Genomic DNA, 19,726 nt, shown 5'->3' on the forward strand with positions numbered 1-19,726 from the left:
AACCTTTCTCCCTCCTCTATGTGACATCCTTTTATATATTTGAACATGGCTATCATATCACCCCTTAACCTCCTCTTCTCCAGGCTAAACATGCCCAGCTCCCTTAGCCGTTCCTCATAAGGCATCGTTTCCAGGCCTTTGACCATTTTGGTTGCCCTCCTCTGGACACGTTCCAGTTTGTCAGTGTCCTTCTTGAACTGTGGTGCCCAGAACTGGACACAGTACTCCAGGTGAGGTCTGACCAGAGCAGAATACAGTGGCACTATTACTTCCCTTGATCTAGATGCTATACTCCTATTGATGAGGCCCAGAATTGCATTGGCTTTTTTAGCTGCCGCGTCACACTGTTGGCTCATGTCAAGTTTGTGGTCAACCAAGACTCCTAGATCCTTTTCACATGTACTGCTCTCAAGCCAGGTGTCCCCCATCTTGTATTTGTGCCTCTCATTTTTTTTGCCCAAGTGCAATACTTTACATTTCTCCCTGTTAAAATTCATCTTGTTTGTTTTGGCCCAGTTCTCTAATCTGTCAAGGTCGTTTTGAAGTGTGATCCTGTCCTCTGGGGTGTTAGCCACCCCTCCCAATCAGATGTTGTTTACGCAATCTCTCCTGGGAGAGTATTCCGCAACATGCGACTCGTGTCACAAAATGTCCAGCTTAATAATAAATAATAATAATAATAATAATGTTATTATTTATTTATACCCCGTCCACTCTGGGTGGCTTCCAACACATATAAAAACATTAAAACATTACACATTGAAAAGCTTACCCATACAGAGCTGCCTTCAGATGTCTTCTAAAAGTCAGATAGTTGTTTATTTCCTTGACACCTGATGGGAGGGCGTTCCACAGGGCGGGCGCCACTACCGAGAAGGCCCTCTGCCTGGTTCCCTGTAACTTCACTTCTTACAGTGAGGGACAGGGTACAAATAATAGGGGTGAGGTACAAATAGTAAAATTATTATTATACTATTAACATTTCCACAGTTCAAACCATGCTCAGGGCGGCTTACAACATGAAAGAAAAACACAAACCATAAATAAAACATTAAAAAAATACACAGCCAAACTGAACCATTTCCACATAAATCACAAGATATTGATGTTAAATTGCAAAAATGAGAAAATACAAGGGAATCTTCATCAGGACATGAGTGAGGATTTTCCCACCCCATCCCCCAGCCATGCCTCCAATACCCATCCTAAACAGACAGGCCAGGTCAACGGCATCAAAAGCCACTGAGAGAATAGAGTAACATGGTTACTCTCTCATAATAAAAGTTGTCCATCAGGGCGATCATGGAGAAGTCAGTCCCCAAACCAAACTAACATCTCATCTAAACTTGCTGTGATGGCCTGGGACCCAGGCTTGGACTCTAAACCAGAGGGGACTCAGTCTGCACTGGATCCTTTGCCTCAGGCATCATCTGAACCAAGTCTGGGACCTGATCCTGAAGAGTCCCAGTCTGCACAGGTTCCCCTGCAACAAGCACCAGCTGGGCCGAGTCAGGGGCCTGAGCCTGCCCTGGCTCCAGATGTGGGGGTTACCTTGTTGCCTTCAGCTGGGCCATCACTTAGAGCTGCTCCACTACCAGTTGGGTCAGGGGAGGCTGAGGCAGCCCCTGGGTCTAGTAACCCACCGACATCTCCCAAGCTGCAGAGACTCAGGTCTGAGAGAAGGAGAGACCTGAGTACTCGCAAGAGGAGTGCTCGCCTTCGGGCAAAACAGGGAGGCGAGGCGCCGGGGGATCAGGACCGGCCGCTACCCCGACAGAGATAAAAGGCTGTCGGACCCTGCCCCAGGTTGCGGGAGCAACATTGCTGTATTCTAGACCCTGTACCTGTCCTTGCCTGGTGTCCTGCCTTGGCTCTGTCGGACTGACTCCTAGAGGAACCCTCTCTTCTCTGAAACAAGGCTTTTGAATTAGCTGATTTTTTCAGGGGCTGGGAGGACCTCTTTTTTGGTGATACAGTGGTACCTCTGGTTACATACGCTTCAGGTTACAGACTCCGCTAACCCAGAAATAGTACCTCGGGCTAAGAACTTTGCTTCAGGATGAGAACAGAAATTGTGCTCTGGCGGCGTGGCAGCAGCAGTAGGCCCCATTAGCTAAAGTGGTGCTTCAGGTTAAGAACAGTTTCAGGTTAAGAATGGACCTCCAGAACAAATTAAGTACTTAACCCAAGGTACCACTGTACAGTGCACAGAGCTGGAGTTTCAAAATTCCACCAAGGTGCTTGGATACAGCGCATAGGAATAAAACCTTCAAGGCCTGCCCTATGCCATTTGTTAACAGGGCATGATTATATACTTAACTCAGGTCACTATCTTTCATTCAGGTCACATTTAAGGTCAGTGGCAAAGTTGAGGTCGCCTGCTTGGGCAATTTGAACTGCACCTGACCTGCGAATAAACAGGGTGATTTAGTATCTTTTGGAAGGACTTGCATCAGTCTTCACCTGCACAAATACATGCTCTAGTGAGAGACAAAAATGCTGTTTTTGAAAGAACAAGAAAGAAAGAAACGTCGGGTTCATTTGTCTATATTGCAACAGCTGTAGAACGCTGTTTACCCATGCTGGTTCATCAAACAGTTCATAGTAATAAATCCAGACTTATTGTCCTTACAATGCTAGATCGAGAATACTTGGTGTCATTGGGACTGGCCCTGCCATTGGGCAAAGTGTAGTGGCTTCCTCAGGAGATGCTAAGGGGTGGTACTGGTAGCAGTTTCCCTCACCATTCTCCACAGGTCTTCTGCACCTCCTAAGCCAGTCTGCTGGCCTCAGGCATGGTGGAGGAAGTTGCCCCATTGCCAGAGCTGAAATAAGAGCCAGCTCCCAGTCTGGTTGAATTATGCACATGGACTGAGAGATGCCATCTTGTCCTTTGCCCCAGGCAGCAAAATGTCTTGGGCTGGACCTGAACAGTATTGTTGTTGTTGTGGTTATTAACACTTTTCTGAGAAAGGACTGAAAAAAAGGTGTAAAATTGTAAAATGATGCTAAAACAATATAAATTTTAAAATTTGCAAATAAAATAGACCTGTAGGAATATCGGCATCTAAACCTGATAAAATTCAAAGTGACAGATATAATACCAGAAAATATAAGCACCACACACGTGCAGCACAAGGCTATGTACTCAGAAGTAAGTCACACTGGATCATACCTTCCATCTGATAAAAATCTGATAAAACATCTGATAAAAATAGGGATGTCCTATTCAATAAAAATAAAATTTTTATACCCCACCTATCTGACTGGGTTGCCCCAGTCACCTTCCAACATATTTTAAAATATAATAAAACATTAATCATTTAAAAACTTCCCTATGCAGGCTACCTTCAGATGTCTTCTAAAGGTTGTATAGTTTCTTATCTCCTGGTCTCGGGGGTTGCTAAACTCCATATCCTCCAGCATTTCTCCAGTGAAAATGGGGATGTCCTAAGCAAAAGCAGGATATTATAGAATCAAATCAGAAACTGGGATGGCTTCTGTAGATCCTGGACTTTTCCTGGAAAATAGGGACACTTGGAGGGTCTGCTGTATTCAATGGGGCTTGCTGCTTATTTTTAGAGGATGATTGTTATTGTTAAGTTGTGGGTGAACATATCAGACGACACAGCGATTCTTCAAACAGCTCTTCTTTATTCAGAGGCCAGAACAGAACTGAACTGAAGGGCTCAGTCAGCTTGCTTATATAGAGCTCCAGTACAACGTTACTGTAGCAACTTTCTAAAACTATCCAATCACTGAATGTCACTTTCGATCCTTCATTTGCATAACTATCTACAGTATCCCCCTGAGAACTTCAGTACATAACAGTTATTACCATCAATTCATTCATTGCCTTCTAAACAACAGTCTCAAAGGCAAGGTACACTACCCTGGTAGGAGCTCCTCTGATGAAGACCAAAGCCTGCAAGTAGAAATTTAGGGCCCCTGCAGACGGGTGAGTTATTGCAAGTATATTCTGCACCCTGTTCTTGACCACAATAATGGTCCATTAGTGGTGGGTTTTTTCTGCTTTCGTTTGTTCTGCGATGCTTCCTCAATGCTACCACATTATTGCTGTGCGGAAGGGCTATAGCACAACAAAAGCAGGGCAAAAATAAAACCTGAACATTTGTGGCATAACAAAAGTTGCGGAATTTCAGCAGGAAGTTACGGGATGTGCACTGGTTGGAAGTGAAACAGCGTGGCCACCCCAAAAACTTTTTTAGATGTAAACAATATCACAAGTGGGATCACATGTGATCATCCCAATATCATCATGAACACAGATGGCCATGAATGTGTAAATAAACATAATTTCTTAAGGAAGACACACACTTTTTAAAAAAGCATCATTCAATGGTGTTTTTAAATAACCCTCTAAAAACTAAATGCTGTTTACTGTATCTCCCCACCCGATTCTGCAAGTCCCTCTTTCTGAGCAGCCTCTAGCAATGATTTCAAGTAAGCTGAAAGAGCAGCAGCAGAGTTTTGCCTCCTCTGCGAACATGCTGGCAATGTCTCCTCCAGGCTATAAAGCTCATCCTCTCTCTGCAAAGTGGCAAGTTTGAAAGCTATCAAACAAATGCCACACACCATTGTTTATCTTGTCATGCAACCTCCTAATCACAGACCTCTCCCAAGCGCCGGGCAGATAACAAGGACAGTATCAGCCCTGTCATTATTGTGGGAAGTAATCCGCTACAGATTGAAGAGTTCACATAAACCACAGCGGCAGTGGTTCATGCGCCTCCTTGTAAAAGGGATTGCAGAGGCTTATCTATCCTTAAGGATTAAATTTGATTATGGGCAAGATCTGTGTTTTGGGAGGACAGCTTTGCTGAGTCGACGGATCTGTTGGGCTGGGTTCTTCCTACAAGCAGCATGTGTTTAAAAGTGGATAGCGCTCATGTGCAGAGCTTGTGCATATGTTGCATTACCCCGGGACAAGATCCAAGGAGCTTGCATGAGGGAACAGTGGGAGATGCCTTATACCAAGTCAGATTACGAGCCCTTCAACACTAGGGATGGGCAAATTGGTCCGTTTCAGTTTCTCCCCATTTTTAATTTTTCTAGGCTTATCTTCAGTTCTGCACATTTCCTCATTGGTTTGCATTTTTTTTTTTAAAAAAATGAGGCACACATTGGCATGACGTTTCCCCTAATGTAAAGTCTTCTTGTATATTATTTTCATGGATATATACATTTTTATACACACTTTACCCCAGTAAATGCACCTTTGCATTTACTGGGGTAAAGTGTGCATTAAAATTTACTTGCACTGCGAAATTTGAAGTATGAATGTCAGAGGATGACGCTGTTTCAGTTCACGTATTGTTTCAGAAAGTGCGAATTAGGTAGGCTTACCTTTAAATGCAAATGGAATCCTAATTTCCTATTCCAGAAACTTCATTCAGCATGCTCTAGCTGCTCCTTCATACCCTCCAACATTTCTCCGATGAAAATAGGGGCGTCCCATTCCACAATGACAATTTTACTATTTTATACCCCACACATCTTACTGAGTTGCCCCAGCCACTCTGGGCAACTTCCAATATATATAACAACATTGAAACAATAAACATTAAAGAAAACCTTCCCTATACAGGATTGCCTTCAGGCAGCTTAGGGGGTCAGATAACTCCATACCTTCCAACGTTTCTCCAATGAAAATAGGAATGTGCTAAGGAAAAGCGGGACATTCCAGGATTAAATCAGAAACCAGGACGGCTTCTCTAAATCAGGGACGTCCCTGGAAAATAGAGACGCTTGGAGGGTCTGCTGCTTGTTCCAGTGTTTCTGAAATGAAACTGCCATGGGCTTATCCACGCCACAGAACACGTACCACTGGTTTTTGGGAGGGTGATTACACTAATGAAGGGACATCTTCAGACTGAGAACCGTGGCTCTAAGTAACTGTCCTGTCTGTGCAAGGATTTACACTTGCACAACGGGACTCTCCCCGCTCTTAACCGCCCCTGCACCATCCTCAGATCTGCTCCAGATTGGAAGGGGGTAAAACATTGGAGTAGGCATGCCACTGTACACCCTTGTGCAAATTAATTGAAACAAACAATGTGGTTTATTGTACAAAAGTCACATATACATGTACGAAACTCACATATACGTACATTAGTAACGGATATGACCTCTGCTATTTTTAAGCAGCATTAGAACACGGTTTGCCGTGGAGCCTACTACAGTGGTACCTCGGGTTACAGACGCTTCAGGTTACAGACTCTGCTAACCCAGAAATAGTACCTCGGGTTAAGAACTTTGCTTCAGGATGAGAACAGAAATCGTGCTCCGGCGGCGCAGCAGCAGCGGGAGGCCCCATTAGCTAAAGTAGTGCTTCAGGTTAAGAACAGTTTCAGGTTAAGGACGGACCTCCTGAATGAATTAAGTACTTAACCCGAGGTACCACTGTAGTTTCAAACAGTCACTCTTGATTTTCGGATTCCTGCACCAAACTTGAATCAGCCCCTGAATGAGCTTCTCCACAGTCTACAGCACGGAGGCGACTTTTGCATATAGCCCACAAATTCTCAATGGGATTTACGTCCGGGGAATTCCCTGGCCAATCAAGTACCTGTTTTGCTGCTCTGTAGTAAATTTCTTCACCACTTTTGATGTGTGATGGGGGGCTGCAATATCCCAGTACCACCAGGATACCTCTTTTCCAGCTCTGGAATAACTCTCTTTCATAGAACCTCAATATATTGTGGCGAGCGCATCATTCCTTCTATTGGCTGCAGGCTTCCGACACCCTAATGATCAACTGACTTTTCGTGTTTGCTTTGAGTACAGGATTACAAGGAAGATTGTAAATGTGCTTTGTATCAGTTAATTTGCACAAGGGTGTAAATCAATCTTTCTACCTCCATAATTTCTTTAAATTAACAAGGCTTTCTCATATTATTTAGAGTTATGTACGCGGCTGGCACTGTGGGTTAAACCACAGAGCCTAGGGCTTGCCGATCAGAAGGTTGGCAGTTCGAATCCCCATGACGGGGTGAGCCCCCGTTGCTCAGTCCCTGCTCCTGCCAACCTAGCAGTTCGAAAGCACACCAAAGTGCAAGTAGATCAATAGGTACTGCTCCAGCGGGAAGGGAAACAGCGTTTCCGTGCGCTGCTCTGGTTTGCCAGAAGTGGCTTAGTCATGCTGGCCACATGACCCGGAAGCTGTATGCTGGCTCCCTTGACCAATAAAGCGAAATGAGCGCCACAACCCCAGAGTCGGCCACGACTGGACCTAATGGTCAGGGGTCCCTTTACATGGGATTCTTACATGTCTGCGCATTCAAATCCTTGGCACCGTAATCCTATGCACACTTACTTCTGGGTAAACATGCCTTGGATAGGCAACATTTTAAGTGGACGGAAGTACCACTTGCTTGTATTTCCTAATGCCCCATTTGTATAGAATACCTGGAATAGCTGCATGCGGACAAAGCTTTCAACATGTTAACTGTTATGTACTGAGTTGAATAGGATCCAAACTGTAGCAGTCTGATTGGTCCTAGAACAATAGGATCCAAAAGGCAGCAGTCTGATTGGTCCTAGAACAATAGGATTCAGAATGCAGCAGTCTGATTGGTCCTAGAACAATGCAGCAGTATGATTGGTTGGCAGGAACCACCCAATCCTGCTCCAGATAGAAGTGAATCCACAACCTGATTGGCTTACAGTAGAATTCCAGAATTAGCCAATCATGTGCAGCCCATTGTGTAAATAATGTATATAAAGCAGATACTGTGAGGGGACATTTATTCATTCCTCCTCACCACTATGAGCTGAATAAAGAGCATGAAATCACTTTGCGACTCTGAGTATATTTCACTGGCGACGAAGGTGGGATCCCGCTGAGCTGACTGCCACACACAGCACCGCAGCACCGCCAACTGCCGCACCGCTGCCTCGCACCGTGTATCCAGGCTTCAGCTCCGGGGCACAAGGAACTCAGAATGGCAGCCAACAGCAGCTTCTCGCCATTCAACCCAGCATCTGGAGACTGGGAAGCGTACGCCTCCCGTTTCACCTTCCTCCTAGAAGCCAAAGGGGTCACCGACGAAGAAGACGCCAAGAAGAGGGCGATATTCTTCAGCGTCTGCGGAGAGGAGACGTTTGAAATCGCCCGGGCTCTCCTTGCGCCTGAAGACGTCGCTACTGTTCCATACAAAACAATAATGGAACAGCTGAAGGGGCACTTTTCGCCGCAGCCCTCAGTGGTGGCTCGTCGAAATGCCTTCTACGCAAAGCGGCAAGCCCCTGGGGAAACCATAACTGGGTTTGTGACCTCTCTCCGCCAAGCCGCCCGGTTCTGCAACTTCTCAGAGCTGGAGAACATGCTTCGTGACCGCCTCGTCGGTGGCCTGAAGGATGAGAAGCTGCAACGGCGCCTCTACGCTAAGAAGGACCTAACGTTCCAGGTCGCTCTGGAGGAGGCCCTGGCAACAGAAGCTGCCGAGAGGTCGACCCAAGAGGCACGGCCGAGCCTGCCATCCCAACCGAGGGTCCACCATGAAGACCTCACCGACGACTCAGGATCCGACAGGGAGGAGGTGCACCGAGTACAGCAGCGCACTCAAGCAGCGCACAGACCACAGCTGCCTCGACGAGAAGGAGGGAACTGCGCAAGCTGCGGGGAGAGTCACGAGAGGAGGACCTGCCGTTTCCGCAACGCAGAGTGCAGGCAGTGCAGAAAATCGGGACACATCGCCCGGGTGTGTCGGGCTCGGCCCACCCGACACCAGGCATCAGATGACCAATCCAAGAGCCCCAGGTCCCGGGGCCCAACGCACCAAGGCAACTCGACGGAGCTCACGGACTTCCAGGTATACCAGTTGCCCCACCCCAACGTAGAGAAAATTTATGTAGAGGTACAGATAGAGGGGGCCCCATGCCGCATGGAGCTTGACACGGGTTCAACTCTATCCATAATCTCGGCAAGGACCTTAAGGAAACTGTGTCCCACTGGGGGTCCCAAACTCAGGCCGGCCCCATTCACCCTCCGGGACTTCCAGAAACGTAAGGTCCCCACAATGGGGGTGGGGACCTTCAGGGTGCAATACCGAGGGCGGACGCGGCAACTGGACTTGCTTGTGGTCAAGGGCCCCTACATTAGCTTACTGGGATTGGCATGGTTTGGACCACTGGGGCTAGCTGTCACCGGGGTGAACCACACTAGCTTACAAGTGGACGTGGACGCCATATGCAAGGAATTTCCAGGGGTTTTCGATGGGAAATTGGGACAGTATACGGGCCCCCCCATTGCGCTACAGCTTGACCCCGCAGTACGACCGGTCAGGCTCAAGGCCCGCCGGGTCCCGTTCGCCTTGAAACCCCGTATAGACGAGGAATTGGACCGACTCGTAGAGCAAGGAGTGCTGGAGCCGGTGCCTAATGCTCCCTGGGAAACCCCAATCGTCACACCCGTCAAGCCTAATGGTTCGGTCCGCATCTGCGCAGACTACAAATGTACCATAAACAAGGCCCTCACGGCCCACGCATACCCAGTGCCAGTGGTCAGCCATGTCCTTGCCACCCTGGCTGGGTCGAAAATTTTTGGCAAGCTGGACTTGGCCCAAGCATATCAACAGCTGCCAGTAGATGAGGCCACAGCAGAGGCACAGACGATTGTGACGCACAGAGGAGCGTTCAGGGTAAAGCGGCTGCAATTCGGTGTCAGCGTGGCACCAGGCATATTCCAGAATATAATGGACTCTCTCCTTAAAGGGATTCCTGGCGTCACCCCCTTCTTCGATGATGTGTTGATTGCCGGCCCCACACCAGAGGAGTTTGAGGACCGCCTCCGCACCGTTCTGCACCGTTTCCAGACGGCGGGTCTCAAGGTGAAGCGGGAAAAATGTCTACTAGGAGTGCCTCAGGTGGACTTTCTGGGATTTATGGTGGATGCAGAAGGGGTCCACCCGACTGGGGACAAGGTACGGGCCATTTGTGATGCCCCAGCGCCCAAGAGCAAGACTGAACTTCAGGCCTTCTTGGGACTATTGAACTTTTACCATTCCTTCCTTCCCCACAAGGCGGCGGTAGCGGAGCCCCTACACAGACTCCTGGACAAGCGGGCCCCTTGGGTGTGGGGCCAGCGCCAGGAGGCCGCATTCCAGGCAGTCAAGGACTTGCTTGTCTCAAACTCGGTCTTGGCACACTTCGACGAGAGGCTGCCGGTGGTGCTAGCATGCGACGCCTCACCCTATGGCATTGGAGCTGTCCTGGGGCACCAACTCCCGGATGGAAGAGAGGTACCGGTGGCGTACTTTTCCCAGACACTCAACACAACCGAGCGGAACTACTCGCAAATCGACAAGGAGGGTCTGGCAATCGTAAAGGGAGTAAAAAAATTCCATGATTTCTTGTACGGGCGGCCCTTCACCGTGGTGACTGACCACAAGCCGTTGCTTGGCTTGTTTGCCCCCGAAAAGCAGACCCCCCAAGTGCTGTCTCCTCGCGTCCTCAGGTGGTCAATTTTCCTTGCCAGCTACCAGTATGCACTGATTCACCGACCTGGGAAGGCGATGGGCCATGCGGACGCCCTCAGCAGGCTACCACTACCGGAAACAGGCCCTGACCCAGCACCTGCACAAGAGGTTATGAGCCTGGAGCTGCTTCCCGACCGCCCCATTCAGGCACAAGAAGTTGCACACCATTCCAAGAAAGATAGGGTCATCTCCCGGGTCCTGGACTGGGTGTGGAGGGGATGGCCCAGCAGCAGCCCCGGGCCAGAATTCGCCGGCTACACAACCCGCAAACATGAACTGTCGGCCCACAAGGGGTGCCTGTTATGGGGAAGCAGAGTCGTTGTTCCCCAGCCCCTCTGCAAAAGGGTCCTCACAGCCCTACACGAGACACATCCAGGGGTAGTAAGAATGAAGGCCCTTGCCAGGAGTTATGTGTGGTGGCCGGGGATCGATGGAGAGATAGAGGCCTGGGTCAAACACTGCCAGGCCTGCCAAGAATCCCGCCCAGATCCCCCAAGGGCCCCAGTCCAGTCCTGGGAGTCCGCCCGAGCACCATGGTCACGCCTGCATGTGGATTTCGCTGGCCCCTTTCAGGGGAAAACATTCTTCATAGTGGTGGACTCCTACACCAAATGGCTGGAAGTCGCACTGGTACCGTCCACTTCCACGTCCGCAGCCATCCGGGTACTACGCAGGCTGTTTGCAACCCACGGGCTCCCTGACACTCTCGTCTCAGACAACGGGACTGCATTTACGTCAGGAGAATTCCAAACCTTCACAGCGCAGAACGCCATCCGCCACATCCGTTCGGCGCCGTTCCACCCTGCCACCAATGGCCAAGCAGAACGCATGGTGCGGACCACCAAGGACACCCTTCGCCGCATGACGCAAGGGGACTGGGAGTACCGCCTTGCCACATTCCTTCTAGCACAGCACAGCACCCCCAGCTCAACGACTGGCCGGAGCCCCGCTGAACTACTAATGGGTCGGCGCCTTGCAATCAGATTGGACCGCCTTCACCCCGATAGAGCTCAGGATGAGGTAGTGGTGGGGGAAGGCAGGAACCCCCGGACCTTCGAGGCCCAGGACCCAGTGTACGCAAAGAATTTTGGGGCAGGCCCAGCATGGGTACCCGCCACAATCACCAGGGTCACTGGCCCCGTGTCGTACGAGGTGCTAACGGATGGGGGGCAATGCTGGCGCCGCCACTGCGACCAGATACGGCGACGATTCCCGGGAGAAAACCAGGAGGAGGACAGGTCAGAGGAGTCCCAAGGGAACAGCGGGGCAGTGAGGCCCATAGAGCAGGAGGGGCCAGCAGGAGAGGCAGAATCAGTAAATACAGAGAGGACCCGTGAGGCCGAAAGGACACCGGAACCAGAACCACGACTGAGCGAGCCGGTTGCACCAGACCAAACAGCCGCATCACAGCCAGCATCCTTGGAACTCGAGCCAGAACCCGGAGCCCGGACCAGGGAACACCACAGGCCACAACGCACACGTAGGCCGCCGGCATACCTTGAGGACTATGAATGCGACCTCCCGGGCAGGACTGGAACTTAGAGGGGAGGGGTGTTATGTACTGAGTTGAATAGGATCCAAACTGTAGCAGTCTGATTGGTCCTAGAACAATAGGATCCAAAAGGCAGCAGTCTGATTGGTCCTAGAACAATAGGATTCAGAATGCAGCAGTCTGATTGGTCCTAGAACAATGCAGCAGTATGATTGGTTGGCAGGAACCACCCAATCCTGCTCCAGATAGAAGTGAATCCACAACCTGATTGGCTTACAGTAGAATTCCAGAATTAGCCAATCATGTGCAGCCCATTGTGTAAATAATGTATATAAAGCAGATACTGTGAGGGGACATTTATTCATTCCTCCTCACCACTATGAGCTGAATAAAGAGCATGAAATCACTTTGCGACTCTGAGTATATTTCATTAACTCTATATAGAGTGCCTAATTTTCTGCAACTGCTCGTCCGTGGTTGGAATTCCAGCTTGAGAAAAAGAGAGAGGAGAGACTAGCTTCATAAGGCTGGAACTGGACCTGAAGATAATACGTTCCAGCTCCCTGTCCTAGGGCAACCAGCACATTCTCTCCTTCCCCTTTCTCATCCATTTAAGTCACATCCTTCGGATTACAGCATGCCACAGGGGGGAAAACCAGAAAGGAACAAAGCAGCTCAGGCCTCTGGAGTTCAAAGAGCAAAATGATAGCCATTGTTTGAAAGCTGGGTTATCGGCCACACGTGGTGGCGTTCTTACTTTTTGAAATACACAATCCTACACCACCTCCCCTCCCCCCAAAAACCTCACGGAGTTTTAGGATTATAAAATGCCAACCGCTGCAGTTGTGTCAGAGGTCAGCGAAGTTGAAGCAGGCTATGCCCACCCCCTCAACCCCAGTGGAAGTGTGAACTTTCCCTGTTGGTTTTAATGAAGTGTTAACTGCAAACTGAGTCATTTGCAACCTCACATTGAGGGCCAATTCACACATGAAGATCCGTTTTGGGATGTTTTAGACACCGCCTTATAAAAATATGAGCTTTAGATTTTTCTTTGTTTTGCTTTCTGCTGCTTTTAATAAATGCGTAATTACTTTATTGCTGTAAGTCACTTTGAGTAACTTTTGTAAAGGGGAAAGAGGGTGACTAACAAGTTTAATAAAATAATAATAGTAATAATGTCTTTGTCTTTGTTCATGAAGTTTTCTTGGCAGGAATACTATGGTTTTCCCATTAGTGATGTATGGACGTGAGAGCTGGACCATAAAGAAGGCTGGTCGCCGAAGAATTGATGCTTTTGAATTATGGTGCTGGAGGAGACTCTTGAGAGTCCCATGGACAGCAAGAAGATCAAACCTATCCATTCTGAAGGAAATCAGCCCTGAGTGCTCACTGGAAGGACAGATCCTGAAGCTGAGACTCCAATACTTTGGCCACCTCAGGAGAAGAGAAGACTCCCTGGAAAAGACCCTGATGATGGGAAAGATGGAGGGCACAAGGAGAAGGGGACGACAGAGGACGAGATGGTTGGACAGTGTTCTTGAAGCTACCAGCATGAGTTTGACCAAACTGTGGGAGGCAGTGGAAGACAGGAGTGCCTGTCGTGCTCTGGTTATGGGGTCACGAAGAGTCGGACACGACTAAACGACTAAACAACAACAACAATAAGTAATAATGCCACTGCTTGGAGGCTTGCAGCAGAGTGTGTGGACTATCTCCATTAAAAAGAATCTAGTGCCTTGAGTAATATCTGGTTATATGAGAACTCTGTTAGGGATGTGGGTGGTTGAGAACCAGGAACCTCATCGTCTAGCACAGTCTGGCTCACGTCTAATGTAGTATTACTCAGGTCTAGCATAGCAGTGTGGACTGTGCAAATCCAAGCATTGCTTTTGTGTCCTGTTTAGGTGCAGAAAAGAAGACAGCTATGCACCACCGACAATAACTGGCAGACTATGTGAAGAATCTGGCTTGGGTAGGCCTACTATAAACACCAAAAGCTTGTTATCTTGCCTGCTATGCTACAGGCACAAGCTACAGGCACTAACCTCAGGGATCCTGTCTGGAGGCTAGATTGGTCACTGTTATCAATGTGGACAGGGAGGGAACTACAAAACTAGATTTTCTGGAGCAGTTTACACAGGCGAAACTGAGACCCATTGTAGTTCAAGGTTGGATAATATTTTTCAGCCTTCTTGCTGGGCAAACTTCCAGAAACCACATGCCAGGGGTGGCTGGGGCCAGAGGCAAAGGGCAAAACAATGGGTATGGCAGACTGGTTTTATACAAACTCGTGCACCCCTCCCTACCCATCCAGAGTAGCAAATGGCTTTATCAGAGCCCAAGGACACATTCCGGCCAGGCAAAAACATTCAGGGAGGTTCTGAATGCAGGGCCAAGGAGGGGTGTGGCCTAGGGAGAGTGGGCGGAGCTAGGGAGGGTATTTAGGCTGAGGCAAATCCCGAGGCCCATGTTTAGCCCTCAGGTCTGAGGTTCCTCATTTATATTGGGAGTTCATGAAGCATTCGCCACTGGTTGAATGAAGGGAGTTTGTTTGCTTGACCTGCAGTGTCTTAATGGTGTCAGATAGATAGATGCAATTTATTATTATCCCATGATCTTGTTTACTACCTTAGGTGAGGAGAGTGTCCACTCCTTGGGGCTACTGACACCATGCAGCAAACAGCAGTGAACTGATCATATTTGGAAGAAAAGGTCCTTCACTTTCTTGCCTTTCCTGTAGGCTCTAAAATCCCAGTGTTTCTGGGATTCCTTTCCCATTGCTTCACCCTGACCTTGGTTTTTATCAGTTAATTGGAGCCACTCTGCTGTCGCTTCCTCTTCCTAGACAGCAGCTCATTATTTTCAGGTAATTAGCTACAGCACCTGGTGAAACTGCCCCCATCTCTGAAGGAAAAACAACATTCCTTTTATGAAATGGCTCCCTTTCATTTATTTATTTTAAAAAACTGACAATGTCTGAAGCTTTCCCCATGCAGGCAGGCCCTTCGCTCAAGCAGGCAAACAAAAGTATTGCAGTTTTATATAGCTCCTTGTTTTCTCCAAACCAAGAAAGAACGGTTGACAGCTCCAGAGCAAGCAAGGACATTAAGCCATGGTTTGAAATTGGCTTGATATCCTGGTTTCTTCTGAAGAGGTTCAACATAGTTCGGATGCTTAACAGAGGCCTTCTTGGTTAGTTTGCTGGCTGGTGTGAAGGGAGGAACGAAGTGGCTGCATGTGCAAGCAGATCTGTACACAATGTGGAAACAACATGTGTCAGAGCTGCTTCCAGATCCTAGCTCACAGAGGATCACGCTAGCCAGCGATCATTAAATAAAAGTCTTTATTGAGTTACAGTTTCCATTCTCAAGCTGCTGCGTGCAACTCTACGTCTCATGGTTAGATCGGCGAAGCTCCATCTGAGTCTCCGCCCCTTGTACACCAACTTAATATCCTAGCCTTGCTCCACCTTTTCCGCCTGACTGTTCTTCTCTGGGTCCCTCTGCCCCCCGGGGTCTCTTCCTTCCGGGATTCCTCTGACGCTGACGCTGACCCCCCTGACTCTTCTCCCTCCTTTCGGCGGGCTTTAGGACCTGGCTCCCTTTCCGGGCTGCCTACTGCGCCACCTTCCTGTGCATTTGAACTTGGCACGCGCGCCCAACCTTCCACCTTCCGTCTGACCGTTTCTTCGCTCCCCGATGGAGGTGTGGCCACTCCTGACTCGTGCCCTCCCCCCTGTTGTGAGCTGCCAGCGCTTGATCCCTGGCGCCCTTCCTCTTCCCTGCTCTCTGGCGGTGACGCTGGTCCTGATTTCCAACTGCTCCCCTCTGAGTCCCCTCTGGCTCTATCTTCCTGGGGTGTCCCCCTAGGCTCCCCCCTTGCCCTGGCCACTGGTGCTCCTTTCTGTGAATCTTCTGATTCACTGGAAAGACTCGGAGATCTCGGGTCGTCGTCATCACTCATCTTTTCTTCTGCCTCCTCTCCCTCGCTCTCTGTTTCCTCCCTTGCCCTTGCCTCTGCTCCTGAACCCCTGACAACATGGAACAATGTAGAATTCATACTATTCCACCTCAAAAAACCAATGGTTAGAATGTCAGACTAGGACATGGGAGACCAGGGTTCAAATCCCCACTCATCCATGGGGTTCAATTGGTGCCTTTGGGATAGTCACTACTTCTCTGCCTAACTTCACATGTTAGTTGTGAGAATATGATGGGGAAAAGGAGAACCATGGATGCCATCTTGAGCTCTTTGGAGGAAATAATAATAATAATAATAATAATAATAATAATAATAATAATATGCAATCATAAATAAAACAATTCAGAACTCCAAAACCCAGAGATAAATTCAGGATATGACAATTTTTAAGACTCCTCAACATGTATTGGTTTGCCCACAACCGCTACTAAAGCCAGAACTTTGGTGCAAAGCAACTCTCTGGGCATCCATCCCTAGGGCAGCATTTTAAAAACCACGAGTGTAATCAACACACCTTCAAAAATCCATGTGGGTTGAGGCCACACATTAGTAACATGTAGAAAATAAAGGTTATTGCTATGCCATTTACTACTTTAGCACGCTGACAGGTTTGCTTTCACCGATGCAAAATGTTCCCACTACTAAGGCTCAGATGTACAACCACATACCACTGCTGTGGCCCAAGGAACAAACACTCAAGTCTCATAAATGCAGCCACAAACTGCCGCAGGTGAGGAAACAGCCAGTCACAAGTATCTCTACGGCCAAGGGGACTTTAAGACAACTGGCAGGATTCAACAAGTAATTAAATCCAGCAAAAGCACCACGAAGCTTTCTTCGTTGGCGGATGTAGAAAATAACTTGCACTGAGTGCATTTACATAACCAACAAGAGAACGAATGCCAGCTTTCCCTATTGCATATTGTAGCCCTTGCTACACCTTGGCCGGTGCCTTCCAGCTGTTTTGGCTCATAGCTCCCATCAGCCACAGCCAGCAGGTAAGCAAAGACTGACTTATTGCTCACCTGAGGCCAGGGCAGTCACCAGAAGAGGACACAAATTTGTGTGAGATAGGCACACGCTAATTCATATGCACAGATGCAGATTTAGAAATCATATACAGTGGTACCTCGCAAGACGAATGCCTCGCAAGACAAAAAACTCGCTAGACGAAAGGGTTTTTTGTTTTTTGAGCTGCTTCGCAAGACGATTTTCCCTATGGGCTTGCTTCGCAAGACGGAAACGTCTTGCAAGTTTGTTTCCTTTTTTCTTAACACCGTTAATACAGTTGCGGCTTGACTTCGAGGAGCAACTCATAGAACGCGGTGTGGTAGCCTTTTTTGAGGTTTTTAAAGACTTTGGTGATTTTTGAAGCTTTTCCAAAACTTTCCCGACACCGTGCTTCGCAAGACGAAAAAAATCGCAAGACGACAAAACTCGCGGAACGAATTAATTTCGTCTTGCGAGGCACCACTGTAATTTAAAGAGGTGTTCGTTTATTCCTTCCCTCTCACCATAGTGGAAAGGACTGTGAACAGGGGACCCTTCCAGGCTGATGTTCTGACAATCGCAGGGGCTGATGTGTGCCTGCTTGGTTCTCAGTTTAAAAAACCGAAAACTTCCCAGCTGAACTCTCAAAGCAGTTTACAAGGAGATAATTTAAACCAGCAAACCCTTCTAAAAATACAAAGCCATAACATTCTAAATTGCTAAGCACATTAAAAAGAACAGTCTTTTTATGACTTGTTGCTTGGCCTTATTGTGCAAGACAACAAAACAAGCTGTTTGGTGGCATCTGCCTCTCAGCTGCCAATGTCAAAGCATGGTTTCTCTGTGCCCCTTCCCCCCTTCTACATAAGTCTTTGCCTGTCTTGAGAAACGGGAGGATAGTGTCCTTCAGTTTCCTTCATAGAAACCACTCCTTACATTTCTGGCTGGCTGATTGGTATTTATTGCTCATTCCCCCCCGCCCAAAAGACAGTGCAGAATGCATATACAGTGGTACCTTGGGTTACATACGCTTCAGGTTACACACTCCGCTAACCCAGAAATAGTGCTTCAGGTTAAGAACTTTGCTTCAGGATGAGAACAGAAATTGTGCTTCAGCGGTGCGGCGGCAGCAGGAAGCCCCATTAGCTAAAGTGGTGCTTCAGGTTAAGAACAGTTTCAGGTTAAGAACGGACCTCCGGAACGAATTAAGTACTTAACCCGAGGTACGACTGTATATATATTAACTACAAACAAGTGACAAATGTCTTTTCGGCACCATTCTCAATCACTGGGATCAAGTGCTCTTTTTTTCCAATGCGCTCTGGAGACCAGAGGCTTAATTCATTTACTAGCATATATTATCGGGCCGATAAATACTATCAGCAGGGCTGACCCACCCTGACCGTGGTTTTCCCCCCAAAGGTCCTTGCTCCGGCCTCCTGCTCCCAGTCAGATATCACAGCTTGTTAGCTCCTAGTGCTTGCGTAGGCATCTCGCAAGCTCTTACAAGGTCTGGACAGTCCGTATGGATATGGGGGAATAAGTAAAGATTGTCAAACATGGTCCACAAATTAATATCTCGTTTTGTTCTCTCTTTTTTTTGTAGTGGGCTTACCGCCCAGTGCTTGGGCCCTGTCTATTCCTCTCCATGCCTGAAAATGATTCTGAGCACACGCAGTCCTTGAGCAAGTTACTGCATTGCATTCCAGTCTTGGACCGATGAGATTCCTGAATCACACCCTGAATTCCCTGACTGCAGCTTGGATTTCAAGCATATGTGATTTTGCATTTGGGACCTAATAAATATATAGATAGATGCATAGCCAAAGGCTTAGTTCAAGGTACTGACTGTGATCTGCAAAATGCCTAGATGGCTGGTGGCCAATGTTTCCGAGGGAATTTCCTTACCTGCATTCTGTCACGATGTCTGAAGCAGCAATATGAAGCATAGTAACTTAGAAGCAAATCCCTTGAAATCCATGGGAGTAACGATGGGTGGCAGCGATGGCAGGAGTATCGGCTCTATCCAACCCACACAGTGCTGGTGCCCTGTACAAAATTAGAGTGGGTTTTAGGATCAGGGGTAGGGAGTGTTTTTCAGCCTGAAGGTCACATTCCTATACTGCCAACCTTTCAGGGTCCAAAGTGGGTGGGGCCAGAGCCAAAACAGTGAAGCAACTGGTGTGCCTCTTGCCTTCCTACATAGGCTACATTCCAACCAGGTAAAAGCATACTGTCACAGTGTGGTAGTGCGGTTCATGGGTGAAGTCCCAGCTGGGGATGTCGGGACCGGGGGCAAGATGGCGGGGTGGGAGCAGGAACGAGAGTCCAGAAGCCAGGAGTCAGAAAGCCAAGAGTCCAAGCGTCAGAGAGCAGGGAGTCAAGAAGCCAAGGGTCTGAGGGTCACAAAGCAAGGAGTCACAAAGCCAGGGGTCCAAGGATCAAGAAGCAAGGAGTCAAATGCAGCAAGGCAGGAAGTGTGTCGCTGTGGCAAAGAGCCAAAGGGAAATTCTGACCTTATATCCCTTCCCAGCTCTTGCCACCAGGTGCTGTGAGTTACCAATCGGCCTCACCTGTGTGGCTGCACCTTGCCTCTTCAGAACAAACTTAGGAAGACCCCAGTCCTGCAGAGTCCTATTAGTCACAGGGCCTGGCTCCTGCACGCACACCTGACACTTACCCTCCAAGTGCCCTGATTGTCCAGGGACAGTCCCAGAACCACAAAAGCCACCCCAGCTTCTGATTTGGTCCTGGAATGTCCCTA

The 19,726-nt window shown here is 48.4% G+C and overlaps 1 protein-coding gene across 1 annotated transcript in view; it reads right to left on the bottom strand.

Annotated features, from left to right (window-relative positions):
• Nucleotides 1-1,854: 1,854 nt before the first annotated feature.
• The window catches only part of TMEM212 (transmembrane protein 212), a 59,953-nt gene continuing 42,081 nt past the window's right edge, over nucleotides 1,855-19,726 (bottom strand). The window contains exons 4-5 of the mRNA XM_081008322.1: nucleotides 3,349-3,450; nucleotides 1,855-2,407 (exon numbers count right to left, since the gene is read on the bottom strand). Of these exons, the coding sequence (XP_080864448.1) occupies nucleotides 2,357-2,407; nucleotides 3,349-3,450 (153 nt within the window). The 3' untranslated portion in view covers nucleotides 1,855-2,356. The remainder of the gene's footprint in view (nucleotides 2,408-3,348; nucleotides 3,451-19,726) is intronic.

This window comes from Podarcis pityusensis (assembly GCF_964106645.2).
Source record: "Podarcis pityusensis genome assembly, chromosome: 5".
Taxonomy (NCBI): Eukaryota; Metazoa; Chordata; class Lepidosauria; order Squamata; family Lacertidae; genus Podarcis; species Podarcis pityusensis.